Genomic DNA, 17,054 nt, shown 5'->3' on the forward strand with positions numbered 1-17,054 from the left:
CACCTGAATAAATTCGTTACGTTCATCGCGTCCCTGTTACAATCAAAAAGTAATTTCAATTAATTATGGTAATTAGGGGCGAGTGGGAATTTTTTGGCTCGTTTGGCGGATAATTACTCCAGTTTATTCCGTGTACAATGTGTATTTCTGAATACGAAAACATAGGAATTTCAATCAATTTTCCTAATAGATTCTTTTTTTGTCAAACATCGCGTTATGAAAAATTAAGTTCTAAGAAAATAATCGTTTGAGAGAACCCAATATTTTGATATGTGATAAATTTTCTCGCAGTTTCAAATTTTACATTTCACCAATTCTACAATGAAAAAGTACGATTGTGAAATTCAAATTGAGAAGCTGGTTCATACGGAAGCCTAGATTATTCACTGCTTGAGAAAAATTGACATCTGCACCTGAACAAATTCGGAAGGTAAAGACCAACTTACTTGGAGTTCGCTGGGCAGCGCAGAGCTGCGCAGTTCTGATAGACACAGCCAGGTTCTGATCGATGACTGGGCACATTTTCTCCCAAATCCAAGAGCTTTGACGGGAGAAAAATTACATTACTAACAGCGTGAAGTCCGTGAGATAACATTTTTGATCATTCTTAAACTGGGGACATTTTCGGAATAGAATTATCCTCTTGCATAGTTTTGTTCCCATTTGAAAGTACGATCCTTGTTGTACACATAAAGATATTCTTATTCTCGAGTTATGCATTAGGAATTGCTGACTGCAAATGAAAGTGTTGCACAAACATGCTTCCCCATTATGATTCAAGATTGTGGCTTTACGATAACTAGCAAATCACGAAGTTGAGGTGTTGTGGAGAGAAATTTATAACATTTAATGGAACGTAAAGCAATTTTCGCAACATTATTCACTCAACATTTTAATATAATTATACAATAAGTATCTAAGTAAAGTTGAAAATATTAAAACTACAAGAATTTGCAGTGATCGTTGTGTTCAATATATTCAACATGATTTACAATCACTAGCAAGACACAAAGAGAATACTGAAACCGATGGTGCAGAATCTCATTGTACATTCTCTCTGAAATACAGCAAGTCACATTCTCGTAAAATCCATAGACATGCACAATTAATGAACTTTCCTGATATGCTCGAACACTTCGTCTATAGAAATATCTGAGAATAAATTGAAGAAGCTCGCTATTAGTAATTAGCAGGCACTTCGATGTCCGTGGACGTGTCAGAAATTCTCAGAAAAAGGAAAATAACGCAGTTACATTCAGACGTGGAACAAAGGGACTGCGACAACGAGCTCTGTTCAGTGCCGGGACGTAATGAGAAGTAAACCTCTTCTGTGATCAAACGAACTCAAGTTCTGCATGAATATATCTGCTATCTGATGGACTGCATTTCTGCGGTTGTTTTGCGCAGCGCGAGTAGCGGCATCGCTGGACGTGTTGAACATGGCTGTGTTCAACTTCCAAGAAAACGCTTCCAGACATCATTAATTCCTTGCTAGATATTCAATTATTGTAATATATTTTACTGCATTTGTCACTTCCTATACACCATTGCAAATTATTATTTGCATACCATGCTTTAAAGTTTAAATAATATGCTTTAAACATTAAATACTACAGCATTTCCTGAAGAAGCAGAACGTAAAAGTTAGACCAAACATCGACTACCAGGAATTCAGGGAGCGCAGGACGCAGGCCTCAATCTTTCCGAGCTACAAATAATGGGGAAATTTGGTGCAATTTTCGAGCGGCATTTGCTCGTACCCGAAAAAATGATGCAAAATAATTCGATATTTCCTCAGTTTTATTAAAATAATTTGGGTGTAGCTGTTGTGTGTTGCTGCGTGCCGGAGCAGCAAAGCAAACCGCAATAAAAAGGTGGAGTTTCTTTTTCCTAAAATAATGTAAGGTTAGTTTTTACCGTGATCATTTATAGCGCAATTTATCCAAAAAGTTGTTGCTTATTATTTTTACATCCCAGTTCGGGTCGACTTCAATTCAAATAAATTCGATCGAGGAGTAAAAATAAATTTCGTGTAGTGTATTGCTATGCATAAATGTTATTGCATAACAAAATATTATTATTGCACTGCATGTTTTGTAAGCTAAGCTTTTGCTGAGCTCATTAGAAAGATTCAAGGGGTCAATCTATGCTGGAAAGTCAAATTTTTTGGGAGTGGCAAGTGAACTCGAAGATTTTATCTCCAGACTCTTGGTTGTTCGTCGTAGTATTTTCCTTTATATGTAAAGTTCTACTAAGAATCTGTCCAGATTAAAAGACTGTAGAAAAAATCCTCAGATTTTCCGTCTTGCATTCGTTTATGCATTAAACGATGAATAATATTAATAATATATTAAATAGTTAGAACCCGTTAATAATTCTCCATCACTTATTCGTTGATAAATGTATATTAAGACTTGTTTATGATTTTATTTCTTTAATTAATTGATGCATGATGTAACGCCTTCCTCAAAGGACGCTACGCCTAGAACGGTTCAGAACTGTAGTTACACCTCGTTTAATAGTGAAGGAACTATACAGTTGCAATTATTGAATATATCTGAAAAAAACACGAAAATGAATACATAATACAAACTTTGGCAAGGTTATGACATATATAAGAGAATCTCAAAAAATGCACCAGAAAATACACAAAAAGCTTACGAACTAGGAACACTGAACAGGTTAAGCGACCCTTGTCGCGGACAGAGTAAAAGTAGCTGGCGGAGATACGTGTCCGTAAATTGCTTACTCTAGCAAGTGTAGCCATATAAGCATTTCGAACTACATAATCGCTAAATTAATGAGCTGCGGCTACACAAGATATATTAAATTAATGATCCAAAGTTGGACTGAAATCGAGATTTGATTGTGAAGCGGACAAACTTAGCTGCATGTTAATGTGATCTTTGTAGGAATGTGAACTTGAGTTAATTATATTTACATCTGAGCTTGAGTTAAGTATATTTACATGTAAGCTTGAGATAACTATATTTACATGTGAGCTTGAGTTATCTTAAGAGAATTTTTTAATGGCAGTACGATCTCTCTTCGTTTGAATTTATGAATAGTATCTTGTACTCCAACTTGTTGCTGGAAATCTATTACGAATCATTAATATTAAAAATTACCCTCAAAATGGAAGCAATAAAGTATAAATTAATAAAGAAATTAATCTCATGTTCGTTTTGAGCACTGGGCGCGATGTTAAGTATATCTAAGGCTTTGCGCTTAAAATTTTGTGATAGATAGAAGTCATGTATGAGTCACAAAACAATAAAATGTGTATCGGTCGCAAAAGAGAAACGATGGTTAATTTCTCTATGCGAGGTGCTGGAGCTGAAAAACTTATGATTACAATCAACATCTGTTGATATTGGCTCTGCAGGGCAATGCAAACTAATTTAGAGTATCTCTTTATTATTTTACCTTAGACTTCTGAATGTTTCAGGTAATGGATCAAAATTATATAAGATTAGTTATATAGCTATTAATTTGATGAAGATTACCTGCTTCAACGCCCAAACTTTTTTTCTTTATTATTCAATGTACTGAAAATTTTCGATCATGAATGAAGAATGAATGATATTTATCATGAAGTAATAAAATTCTGAATTTTAAATATTTTTAACATTTAATGTACGGAAAACTTGCATTCATGATTTGAGAACTCCTATTAGATGTTAAATTATACATTGTGAAATCTATTAATTATATTGTGCTATGAGCTTACAGTGTAATTTCCTACCTCTCCATTGAGTCGTATATTCCTGAGACATCCTTTGAAGTAGGATTGTTTATCGCCATTATTCTCGTGCAATGCATCACTGGAACTTGCGTACATGTATCCGAGTTGCAAAGGCGCGCCTCTTGTGTTGAGTTGGCCAGTCAAATCTTGCGCGTGCACAGCATTTCTGCAGTAGAATTGTTTGGACAGGCCGGAACCGCGGTCTTCTAGGCTGGGACCGCGGTCTTCTTCTAGGCCGGGACCGCGGTCTTCTTCTAGGCCGGGACCGCGGTCTTCTTCTAGGCCGGGACCACGGTCTTCTTCTAATGTATTTTCTGTGGATTGTCCTACGCAGTTGTCGATGATCATCTCGACTGTCTGGGGATTATGTACCGATTTATTGTGCAATTTAATGCTTGTATCAAAAATATGGATAGTTTAATATAAATCAAATGATCAAACAATTTCAATGTATCAGGAAAGAAAATTTTTGTAAACATTTTTCTCAATCATGAAATATTATGCGTTGAAAAACGATAATTGAAATAACAAATTGGTATAAAAAATGTAGAAGGTGATTCACGGAGAGAGTATATTTGCTAAGCTTTTAGTGGGAATAGCAGTGCACAGCGTAATTTCCAGATTACAAAACTTTTACTAGCGCTTTGTGGAATTCAAAGCGTGGCTCAGAATGATTGTTGCTTTGAGAATGGGTCTAGAAAAATACGGTATAGTTGCTGTTTTCAAGATGGTTAGAATAAATAGTTCCGTCTTCAAATTGGTCTTCTAATTGTAATGATGGTTTTGGTGTGAAGATCATTAGAGCAATTATAACCAATGAAATTGATTGCCAAAGCTTATAATAGAATTATTTGAAATGAAAATTCTAATTAATCGAAAATACGTACTTTATTTCGCCAGAAAATGTCCACACGATGCCACCGTAGGTCTGCTAGAGAAGTATTGACGCTCACGTCAACAGCGGCCGAGTTGAGGGACAAACGAAAAAGCGGCTTTCCTTCTTTTAGTTGAAGTACCAGACCCACTCTCCTATTTCCGTGCTTCTCAACGCTGGAGAGTACGGTTCCATTCTTGGAGCGGGTGAGTAAAAATAAGCGTAGCTGAAGTTTTGAGCAAGGGTTTAAAGGTTGAAGCCAAAGCCATGACCCAGAGCCTCTCGCATCGCTCCCGGCAAAGTGCCGAGTCAGGATTTTGCAACGAGGCCCAATCGTGTGGCTTGGGCAGACGCACCTGCCAACTCGCGAGAAAATAACCAAATATAAATTCGCATCGCATTTTACCTTAATATTCCCAATTATTAAAATCAGGGTGCTGCTGGTCTTGAACGATATTGAATCTTTTATATCAGGTGGCAAATAATAAAAAAATTAAAAAGAGAATACAATTTTCACAAGTCTCGATGCTTGCAGCTCTTTCCTAAGAAATTTATTTATAAAACTCAGTAAAACTCAAGGATTTACCGTTCTTAAAATATTTCACCTTCCATATCTGCTTTAAGCAAGCCGGATTTGATTTTTAATTTGAACTCACTTGTATCCAGGAGCAGAAGGCAGGCACTTGCCTCCATTAAGGCAGGTATTTTCATTGCAATCAACAAGTTTTCCGTTGACGCGCTTGTTCCTCATAGCGTGAGCATAAGGCGCTCGGGTCGCCGTCCCTCCTTGCCTTTGATCGTTCAAGGATTGCTCGCCTGCAAGCCTGGGAGATAAACCTGATGTTCCGCCAAGCTGATCGTCCAATGTTGGGTTCACTTCACTGACCGTCGAATTACTTATGCATTTGCAATTGGAGTCTAGGCTCAGGATCGGACCGACAAAGGTGGCCGTCGGAGTCTGAGTTATTGAGTAGCCTTCAGACAAGACCGTGCGGGGACTGCAGCAACATTCGCAAGACCTGCCGCAGTCTAGAGTGCCTGCTCCGCTCATCCCAGACCCCAGAATGCTCACCCCGAGGTGCTCTTCTATCTGTGCAAATATTTGTAGTATCATAAAACATCAGGAAGCATTTCCAGACTTGAATATTTTTCATTGGATAAACAGGTCGATTATAAAAATTAAATTAAGATTATAAATAAAATCTAAGTTGCAAGTTGGTTCAAGCAGAATTTATTTATTAAAAGGTGCTCTTCTATCTGTGTAAATATTTGTAGTATCATAAAACATCAGGAGGAATTCCTTTCCTTGAATATTTTGTTCATTAGATAAACTGGTCAATCATCAAAATCAAATTAACACTACAAATAAAGTTTACGCAATTTGGTGCCAGCAAAATTTCTTTTGCAAATAAGTATGAATGGTATACTTCAAAAATATATTTCATCACATTTGAAGCTGGAGAAATCCAAATTCGTGACTTCCGAACAAGTGAACGAACCTGTGCTTTATTCAAAGCAATGAACAATTCTAAAGACGTTTTGGTAGAGTCTGCGAGCCAGACTCTGGAGACATGTTCGTCAGAGTTTTGTCGGATTCCTTCTAGCGATACAACTTTAACCGAGGGAGTCCTGGGTTCATGCGTCAAAAATTCGGCGGCTGTCAAATTCAAAGAGAATCCGTGACTTGCGCGCCATCTTAGTCGAGTGAGAGTCACCTCGAGTGCATGGAGAAGTGAAGTGCCAGTCTATTGGGAATAAATGCAAACGGTATAAGATTATGACAGAAACCCACAACGCGGTTAAATTATAAGAAATCATGTATGATACTCATTCATTTTAAATGCACACACCAAATGACAATTCATTTTTCTCTAAAATTGGTTAGATTAGCATGGAATAAAATAGCAAGACCTGCGTGGTGTCGATCAACGCCGCGGGTTTAGCCGCGACAACGACAGGCGTGCTGTGGAGCGCCTGGTGCCTCGCCTGCCGCCTCACGGCCACGTTGAGGCTCGCCTGCACGTCAGGCGCAGGCGGCTCATAAATAGCGATGCTCAGACCGTAGCTGCGGGGAGATGAGTAGCAGAGGGATGAATTTATATATGTTATTCTAATATATATGCAGATTGAATAAATCAGTAGAGGACTGGGGCAAAGGCAGGGGATAGTTGATTCATGCAAATGTATCCAAGGAGTATGAGAATGTCTGAAGTTGATTTAGAAATAAGTTATGATGACAGAAAAGAACGTTATTCAGATAAAATAGGATGGTAGTACGAGGATATCAGAGACGTAAGCATCCTTTGCTAGGAAAAATAAAGTAACAAGAAAATAATTACAAGGGCTGATCGTTAGAAATGAATCTATACATTTTATCATGTAGTACAAAACCGCAACAATTAGAGATCGAATTTAATATCTGGAAAGGAAATTGATCGTGTTCATCTACTAGAAGCCCCAACAAACCGAGACCTGATATTTCATTGCAAAATAACGTTACTGACAATAACGTTGGCTGTACTCACCTGCCAGAAGGAGTAGCAGCTTCAGCAAACAAGTATCCTGATCTTTTGTCCAGCACAAAATACTTGTGGGATCTCGACCAAGAATATTCTGCTTTGCCAGACTCTTCTGAGGAAACTGAGCCTAGAGGAATGGCTTGTCCGATTTCCATCTCAGACTGTGAAAAAAATGAAAAAATTGAAAACGGTAGGAATAAATAAACTCTGATGTTGTGATGGGCAACTCGATACGTGCATTTATACCGCGCGATTAATTGCGTTCTAGCCAACCACGAGATAATTAATATGGTAGTATTTCATTCTTCTGCTAGGATGCAATGAACCATTTCACGTCATTTTTCACAAAAAAATTTTCCAAGAAATTGATAAAAATTGCACACCTTTAGGAGAAAACAGTTTAGTATTGAAAAACTGAATAACTAAGCCTATTAAATTAAAAATGCGTAAGTAATAAAAAATTTGATTGAATTTCATTCAATCTTCGAATCTGTGATTTGCGTACGCTGAGAGCAACAAGAGTGACGTCCCTGACAGCTATGGGGCTGTCCTCGCTGACGACGGCGATGGTGAGGGACACGGTGCCTGTCATGGCGGGCCGCCCCCCGTCAACTGTCAGCACCGGCACCACGAATGACGCCGGCGCGTNAAAGGAGGTCCATGGCCAACACTCCAAGTATGGGATGAACACAAATGACACAAATGATATTCACCTCGCTTATATGCGACACTGACGGCCTTTCTTATGCTGCTGGGAGCCCTTGGATCAAGCTGGGCGGAAAAAGGAGGTCCATGGCCAACACTCCAATCATCGAGGTCGGTCAGGTTAAAAAAACTCGTGAAGCCTTCGATGTTTTTTCTGTGCACGTTCACGTACGTGGGACCCGTGAAGATGGGGGCGTTGTCGTTCACGTCATCGATTTCAACCTTCAATATATGTGAGAGAAAATATTGATATAACATTGACATATCATTCATTATGTATGAACAATACATCTGATTCAGAAAATACTAATTTTTCTCGAATTGAACAGCAGAAAAGTTATCTAAATATAGTGAAATAATAATTGTGTCAGTGTTTGTGACGATTGAAATACATGTTGATCGTAACAGCGAATATGTTTGTCTTTTTAGGAAACTTTATTCCTGCGAAAATTTGAAATAAGTTTAATGCTGAATTCGAGAAGTAAGTGTAATTCGGTGATTAATACAGCCAATTGACCTGCAGGAGTTTTCGTAACGTTTTCATGCAAATGCTCTTCCATTCTTAAAAGATAAATACTAACCTCGAATGTTGAACGTTTGAACAAAGTTCGATAATTTCACGCGGAACTAAGTCATAAATATGTTTAAATAGTGAAGATCAGGTGTTCGGTTAAAAATAACTTGCTATTTACAGTCTTACCACTTACGATTTTGCCACTTACAGTCTTGCCACTTACAGTTCTGCCATTGACAGTCTTGTCACTTACAGTCATGCCACTCACAGTCATGCCACTCACAGTCAAGCCACTTTCAGTCCTGCCACTTATACTTTTGCCACTCACAGTCTTGCCACTCACAGTAATGCCACTCACAGTCATTCCACTTACAGTCATGCCACTTACAGTCACGCCACTCACAGTCTTGCCACTTACAGTTTTGCTACTCACAATTTTGCTACTCACAGTCTTGCCACTTACAGTCTCGCCACTTACAGTTTTGCTACTCACAGTTGTGCCACTTACAGTATTATCACTTACAGTCATGCCACTCACAGTCTTGCCACTCACAGTCTTGCCACTTACAGTCATGCCACTTACAGTTACAGTAGCGGACGACTGGCGCGGCGGCACTCCGTGGTCAGTGGCATGAACCACTACACTACATTACAATCATGCCACCTAGTCTTGCCACTTACAGTTACAGTAGCGGACGACTGGCGTGGCGGCATTCCGTGGTCAGTGGCATGAACCACTAGGCTGTGCTTGCTGATGGCCTCTCTGTCCACTAGGCCGATGGTCCTGATGGTCCCTGTGTGGTCGATGCCGAAGTGAGGACTCGATCCTCTCCTACCAGCGAGGCTGTAGCGAACCAAGCCATTCCTGTTCTGTGTTCTCGACATAAAGCGGTTCTGCGTTGTATTCTTGTAGTTAATGCAGTCAGGAAAAAAGTTTTTAATGTTAATGCTGAAATTTATTGCACCATTTTATTAACCCAGCTGAATATAAAGTGAATGAGTGAGCTGAATAAATCGTTTTGAATGTTTCTGTTCAAGGAAATCTTGCATGAAGGTTTTAATTAATCCGCGTCAAAAGTTACGTTAGAGCGAGTTGGACACTGTCGTTTCTACTATTTTAAATTATATTAACATTTCCCTTATTTAGCAAAACCGACTGTAAGCTAACATAACCAAATAAACATTAAGCGATTCGCCTCTATAGAAGAACTCAAGTATCCCTCGTTTGCTCACCTCGTCCAGATCGAAGGCAGGCACTTTTGCCACCACCGTTCCAAGTGGCGCGTCTCCGCTGATCCGCACGCTTTGCTGAACTTTTTCGAATGATGGAGCGTTGTCGTTAACGTCTAATATGCGCACTATGACGGTCGCTTCGCCCACCCTGTACTTGTTCTCCCATGCATCCGTTCCCTAAGACAGGCAAAAAAAAAAGAATTTAAAAACCATTCGGAAGGTATACCTTGAACTTCGATCTTTATACTTTATTCATTTCCACCATCCAATAAACTTGGATAACCTAGAGTAAGAAGAGCAAATGTAATCGACCGCCAGAGTTGATTGCATGGTGTGAAGTCGAGAGGAAGCATGTAGGTTTGCATTGTTTAGCATATTGTTCTTGCAAATATCATACATATACGATATGTTTCTTGATTTTATATTTCAAACATCTTCTTTACATAATAGTACGTAAGAACTTGGTTGCATTGCGCGTTAAATCTACGTATACGAAGACGATGCTTTAAACAAATAAAAAATAAAAGAAAACCGCCGAAGCATTGAGAAATAAATCAGATTACATGAATGTGTACGAATGATATTCGCATAATCAAGTTACGGGGCTGAAATAGCGATTTTTTAGAGAACAGAATGATTGAATTATATTGTTTACATTGTAACATTTCTATGAAGCGGAGTTTCAGTCACTATCATATGGATAATTACCTGATCGGTGACTTGAATTTGGAATTTCAAGCCGTCCTTTAGGTCAGGGTTTTCATAATCAAGAGGGACCAGACTCCTGAGCTCAGCGCCATCACCAGCTGTTCGCCCTTCTATTTTCACCATCTGCCAGCCCCTCCCACTATCAGGAGCTATCTGAAGGAAAAGATGTAAAAACTGTTTGAAATTTTTAAAGAGACCATTGAAAGAAAGAATGAAATGTTCTTGCTTGTGTTATAAAGCATAAAACATTTGTTGAACAAAATAATTCTGTTATGCGAACTACAGTTTCAACTCTGATGGCAGAATCTGAAGAATAGCAGGATTGAACATTACAAAAAATTGATTCTCATCCCAACGCAGACAAAATTCCCAGCTTGTTGCTTTAAAACTCTCTGAATAAAATATGTGTCTGTCCTTCACATCAGTGAAGGACAGACACGGTTTCTCTATCCCATCATGTCAAAATATAAAAATATGGTAAGTTTCGTCCCATATCATACAACTAGAAAAATGAAGACGACAATGTATCCATCAGCTCTGAGCATTGACACGAGGCCCTATATGCTCGTGATATTCAGTTACATTTGAGGCCTGTAGGAAAATGCATCGAAAATTTTCAGGTCACAGAATTTGAAAATTGAAGTTCAGAAATTGAAGAGATCTCAGTGTAATGATATTCACGGCGACGGTTGGAAATTGTGTTATTGTGTAGGCAAATGTTGTACGGAAATGCATACATATATTTATCCTTGGCGTATTGAGAACTGAAAACCATTGGAACGAATTTTTTTGAACATAGATGCAAATGTGGCATCATTGAACAGCCCTGTAGCTACATGAAAGGTGGAAAAATGCGTCGAAGGAGGACGATAGCCGGGACATTTTCATGTTTGTCATCCCGCAACCAAGAATTTTTTGTCAAAGTAATGAACTAAATTATTGAATAAATCTTAATAAAATGGCATACCCTCCTTCAAGTTTTATTCCCGATTACATTATCGTGTACGAGAAAATCCCGAGAGAATTATCTAAAAAGAGTAACAATTTATATTTTTAATTACTCGTCAGATCTCTAAGTTCATTGTATCAAAAGTGTATAATTATTATTCAATTATTTATAGCATATCACGAAAAAACTGGGAACATTTTAATTCGTAGCCATTAACAGTCAACTTAATTCGTGAAGTGAAATATTGTAGTTGAATGCAGAAATGAATACAAATTAATTACATATATGGTGCAATCGAAACTGTATTTGACTACAAACTTTCCCAACGGCCACTACAGTCATTAAGGCCTGCAACGAATTGGAATCAATTAAAGCTAATTATTGCTCATAGACCGAGCAGGCATTGCAGAACTGAGCCTCTACAGCCTCAGACATCGCGCGCCAAGTTTAGTTTGAACATTGCTCGACATAATTATTCAAATGCGGTGCATCCAATCTCATTAAGGAACAGATTAATTTAATTCATAATCAACGTTCTGTCACTGTTCATTAAATTGAGCAATTCGGATGAGTAAATTTTTGAACGGCACAAATTCTGGTAGGATTGTACAAAATCCACGGAGATGACTCCTAAGATTCAAGTATCTCTGCATGCAAAAGCTGTTTAAAATGTTGACTCCGAAGTGTCAACATTTAAATATGCGCACCACGAAGTTTATTTCTCAAGGACGTTGTGATACATAGTTTAGGGTTGCCAGATGGCCTAAAAAACGGCCAAGTCCGCGAACAAAAAAGGCCCATAACTCAATATATAGTGGTATATATGTAGGTTCCGGTGTGAAAATTCCATTTCATTTTTTTGCAGTTTTTTAATTTTAATTAGGAAGAACCCCTATCATACATTTTAGCCGGCCAATGCAATGGAAAAAACTAAATCGCCGGATTTGTCTGGAAAAAAAGACCGTCTGGCAATTATGCTTCATAATACTAAAAAAGAGGAAATAATAGTACAAGATGAAGCAATTGGAGTCAACGTGTTAATGTTGATAATATTCTCAGTAAATTGTTGTACGGCTTCACCTTGAATGACGTTTACATTAGGCTGACATTTTTGTGGTCTAGAATTTGGTCCTCCTTAACCTCTGAAATTGGCAAAAGTGCTAGTCGAAGCAGGTACAGCAAAAAACATTCAGATTGGTAAGAGCATCAGTTGGGAGTGGTTAGTAATGTTAACACCCAAAAGAGTAATATAATTCTGAAAATATTCCTAAAAAGAACTTACGGAGATGCGGGTAATGGTAAAGCAAAGAATCAAGATTGGACAATGAATTTGTACTAGTACTAGCTTATCGCAGAGGAATAACTGGCGAGTAATATGCAATGACCCGTCAGTATAAAAAAAATACAGATACTACCATGTCAGAAGACCAGCTCTGTGAAATCAGCTTTTCTTCATGAATATTATAAGTTCAACAAGATGAAACAAAAAATTCTGATGAAGTGACATGAAGCAACGTAAGTTACCCTGTAGGCCAAACTGTTGCGGGTGTCGGGGTCCTTAACAGTGAGGGTAGCGAGAACCTGGTCGAGGGGCGCGCCCTCGGTAACCTCGACTGTCCACTCCGCTCGCCCCCACCGCGGAGGAACGTCGTTCTCATCCGCCACTAATACCAAAACTTCACAGGAACCTGCAGTGGGCGAAAAATGGAGTCGGGTGAGTTGTGTTGGCAGCAGGAAATGTTTAAATGAAAAATTTACGAATAATAGATGCCGAATATATTTTTGGCGAAGAAACAGAGGAAAAAATAAAGATTTTATGAGAATATTGTTCAAAAAAATTATCATACACTATTTATAAATAAGGAAATATTTCTTTTATTCTAAATAAGACAGGTGCTCACAGTAAACGTCTGTCTTTAAAATAACTCTCATAAATGATTGCTGAACAAATAACCACAAACGGCCTTTTTTGAGGAATTTTCCAAAATGATATAATAGAAAAAACTTTACATTACACAATGCCGCTCATAAATAATTCAATGCGGAGCTCATATATATCCAACGACGGTGGTTAGGAATTGAATGCAATCTTTAACGATACATTATTCGAGTCATAAATACATATTATTCTTATTGATAATGAGTATGGACGTGGAAATAAATTTTATTTTAATAAAATTATTTATCAAAATATTTTCAATATCAGTCATGGAGTTATTGTTGTCATAAAAAAATGCAAGTAAATATATAGTTTTTCGTTAATAATTTATTATAGTGAAATATGTCATGTAATGAAAATTATTCATATTGGGCACTGGAAACACTTTTTGAGAAGTAAATTAAGTAAAAAAACTTTTTTTGAAAAGTAAAGTAAGTAAAGTAAGTATCTGTAACTAGCGTTTAAATTGCATTTCACCATATTGATGTGAAATTACTTTAAAATTGACATTCAATGTGCCGTAAGATTTATTTAGTTGAAGTAGACAATTGCTAACCTTGCAATCCACCTCCATCTGTAGCAGCAACAGTTAGGCTGTAATGACTCGCACGTTCTCTGTCCAGACAACACATGGCTGTGCTGATACTGCCTGTTGAAGCATTGACGGTGAAAATTGCCAGGCCAGTTTCTTCGTCCACAGCATTCTTTTGCAACGAGTAAATCAGCTTAGAATTGGACCCTTCGTTCTTGTCGTCGAAGTCTTCGGCTGTTATCGTGACTACAGGCGTGCCTGGTTTACGGCAGGAAGCAAACGAGGTCGGTTATGGCGATGGCAAATTCCCAAGCGACGAGAGCTCTGACGGCGAGTGCAATATGTTAAAAAAAAGTAACCTTAAGGAAGAATCAAAGCACTTGTGTTTGCAGAGACTAAAATGCTCTATAGGGAAAATGATGCCTTCGCATTCCTCAATTGTACGAAATTCTCTGAAAGGCGTCGCGAAGACGTTAAAGGCCTCCATTAGAATAATGCACTGACGGTGCATCTTCAAGATGAAAGATTCAGAGCTTTTTGCAAGCTGTCGATTGCTGCCGAACAAAGGAGCCTTAAAGGCTTCCCAGCTCATGAGAAAAATGCTGTCACATTGAAGTCAGCTTGATCATCTGTTGCCATTGTCTTTAAAGTCACTGATCGCAAAAAGTTCCTGTATTCATTATTGTTATTATTATTATCTTTATTATTTTTATTATTTAATATTATTACTATTAATGCTATTATTATTGTTAACGAGTATATTAATTTAAAAAAGTTTAAGATATTAGAGTTTAAAGTAAAGTTTAAAGTTTAAAGTTTAGTTTCTGTTAGCTAAAATGAACACGTGAATTAATGTTGAAATCACTTCATTAATACTTCATCATCGCTTCATTAATAATACATTAAATGATTACCAACAAAATCTGTGATGCATTTTATAATACGTTCGTAATTATCAACGAGAGAGAAGCATTTTCCACAACCATTGAATTGGTATAAACCTTGAGGCTTGTTCACCAATATAATCACAATTTATAAAAAGAATCAAGAGAAGCACAAATGAATTCCACTCGTACTACAAATTTCTTTTTATCCCAAGACCGTGAACGGATGGCTCCTACAGCCAAAAACTCACCACTAGGAGAGTTCTCAATAACCGTAGCCTCGACACGTGCAGTAAGGAACACAGGCTCCTACAGCAAATAACTCACCGCTAGGAGAGTTCTCAATAACCGTAGCCTCAACACGTGCAGTAAGGAACACCGGTGCGTTGTCGTTAATGTCTTTGAGGTTGACCACAACTTCGGTGTCGGCTTGCAGCTCCCCGTCTGACGCGGTCACCACCAAGCGCCACGTTGCACGCCCGTGAGGCGGGTCGCGATCTAGGGGCTGGTGAAGGTGACAATGTTATAGAGTTCATCTTTCCTGGGGTGATAAATAATTTCAGAATAATCGTTTGGCAACATATGAATATTATAATCAGTATAAGAATTTTACACATTGAATAAATTAAAAATTAAGTAAGAGGCAGCGAATTGACTAAAATGAATAAATAGTTCGAGAAGTCATTTGGCGCTCATATAGTATTATTCAGTGGTTGCTAAACCCGGCCCTGCTTTGGATGGATAATCCCTGATATAAGTAAATTCTGTTATGAAATCCCATTTTTTATATCGATTCCTGTGATACGGTTTCCTATACTAAAAATTTCACTAATTTTGTTTTAGATGCAATGTCAACAATTTCCAAATTTATGTAATGCATATTTAAAAAATTCGGTTATAGGGCTGGACTTTAATGCCCTTAAAAAGATCCGTTTGGTCCTGACGTGGCATGGAATTTCCATTATAAATTTACTTAATCCCTCGCCGTTTTATAATGTTTCATAGTTCCAATTACATATGTACACACACAATATTTCCAACATCATTATTTAAACACACAGGTATTCACAGATATTTTATTGATAGTTGTGATAATAATAAATATTTCATTATTCTCTAAACGCTGTCACTTCGATGAGCATATAAATTGAATATCGATAATCGCCACAACATGTCATCGAAATGCCAGCAAAGATGAAACAATTCCCACCTGCATGACTTTTATTGTGCCTGTGACCGGATCAATTGTGAAGGCAGCTTCTTTTCTCTTCTCCCACGAATGAGTGTCCTGAAAATGTTCACTTTCCGAAAGTAAATCTGGATCTAAAGAAGAGAAGTTATGATTGCCTTCACTGGGGACTGTGTTATGCAATGTCTTAGAAAGGCCATCTACAACTCTATAAGAATTGTGCACGGCTGATTCTGGGATGTTATCAGTAGAAAACCGGACTTTTCCAGCTATATTCGTTCTGTTTATTGCACTTGAGTCGCTATTTACAGTCAGTTTATGGCTATTTTTATCTGTCTGATGACTAGCTATGGATGCATTAGCGCCATTCACTGCTACACCTCCTGGATCCAGGAGAGGTGGCGACCGGTAATGTCCATCTTCGTTCTCCATAAACAAAGTTGCAACTCTGCGCTCGGTATTCGGTTTATGCTGTCCGGCTCCGTCACGGTGCATTTTTCCTCGTCGCTTGTGGCCATATTCGATCGAGGAGGATGCGGCTGAGATCTTCATGCCGGAGAAACGATCGGAGCTTGGGAGGTTATCAGAAGCTGCGGTACCGTCCCCAGAAATAGAATACCGCAGCACTCCCCACTCTCCCTTGTCTCCATCAGTAGCTTTAACCTGCACTCGAAAAAGTCTGTAGGTTGTTTTAACGATTAAGTGTGAATAGCGATGACAGGAAGCCTTAAATGCGACTCGAAGAACAGTTATGATAATCTGGAATATTTAAATGTAGAAGAAAATATTGATGAACGCCATTACGACGAGCACAGTACAAAGACAAAACTTCTCATTAGCAAAAAAAAAGTTATCGTTCGAGAATCAAAATTACTTTGAGATGTCACTACTTGTATATATATCATTTGATTGCTTCAAACGCAAATAAATAGAGGAAATTTATTATTTTATATTTATTTTTTTTATATTTTAGTTTAAAACGATCTTGAGGCCAGCTTAATCTGTTCAGTTAGCGACAGAGTCGCCCAATCGCTTACAAGAGGTTCCAATATGTTGTGCATTAGACATTTTATTCCAAATTCTGGCTTAAAACACCGGAAACAGTTCGGATTGCAAGATAAAATAACGAACAATTTGTTGAAATATAAAAATTCCTTTATTAAAGCCGTAATCTTCAACTTTAGAGTAACTTGAGTTTAATTTATGATCTAACAATCACGATAATTTACGAGTGGGGAAAATTAAAAAATAAATATAAACTGA

General features: G+C 37.9%; 1 protein-coding gene across 1 annotated transcript; it reads right to left on the reverse strand.

Moving 5' to 3' along the window:
- Positions 1–446: 446 nt before the first annotated feature.
- On the reverse strand, positions 447–16,852 carry LOC108673852 (neural-cadherin-like; the record flags this gene model as incomplete). Its single annotated transcript, XM_047884690.1, has 17 exons — positions 16,829–16,852; positions 15,813–16,454; positions 14,930–15,107; positions 13,743–13,976; positions 12,772–12,935; positions 10,299–10,451; positions 9,591–9,767; positions 9,039–9,227; positions 7,852–8,065; positions 7,644–7,750; positions 7,145–7,299; positions 6,531–6,684; positions 6,119–6,364; positions 5,276–5,709; positions 4,633–4,975; positions 3,746–4,102; positions 447–541 (listed from the first exon to the last, which is right to left on the reverse strand). Coding segments are annotated over exons 1-17 (3,866 nt in total), but the record flags the coding sequence as incomplete, so codon positions are not given.
- Between the last annotated feature and the right edge of the window lie 202 nt (positions 16,853–17,054).

The sequence above is a fragment of the Hyalella azteca genome, unplaced genomic scaffold (assembly GCF_000764305.2).
Source record: "Hyalella azteca isolate HAZT.00-mixed unplaced genomic scaffold, Hazt_2.0.2 contig15928, whole genome shotgun sequence".
NCBI classification, from domain to species: Eukaryota; Metazoa; Arthropoda; class Malacostraca; order Amphipoda; family Hyalellidae; genus Hyalella; species Hyalella azteca.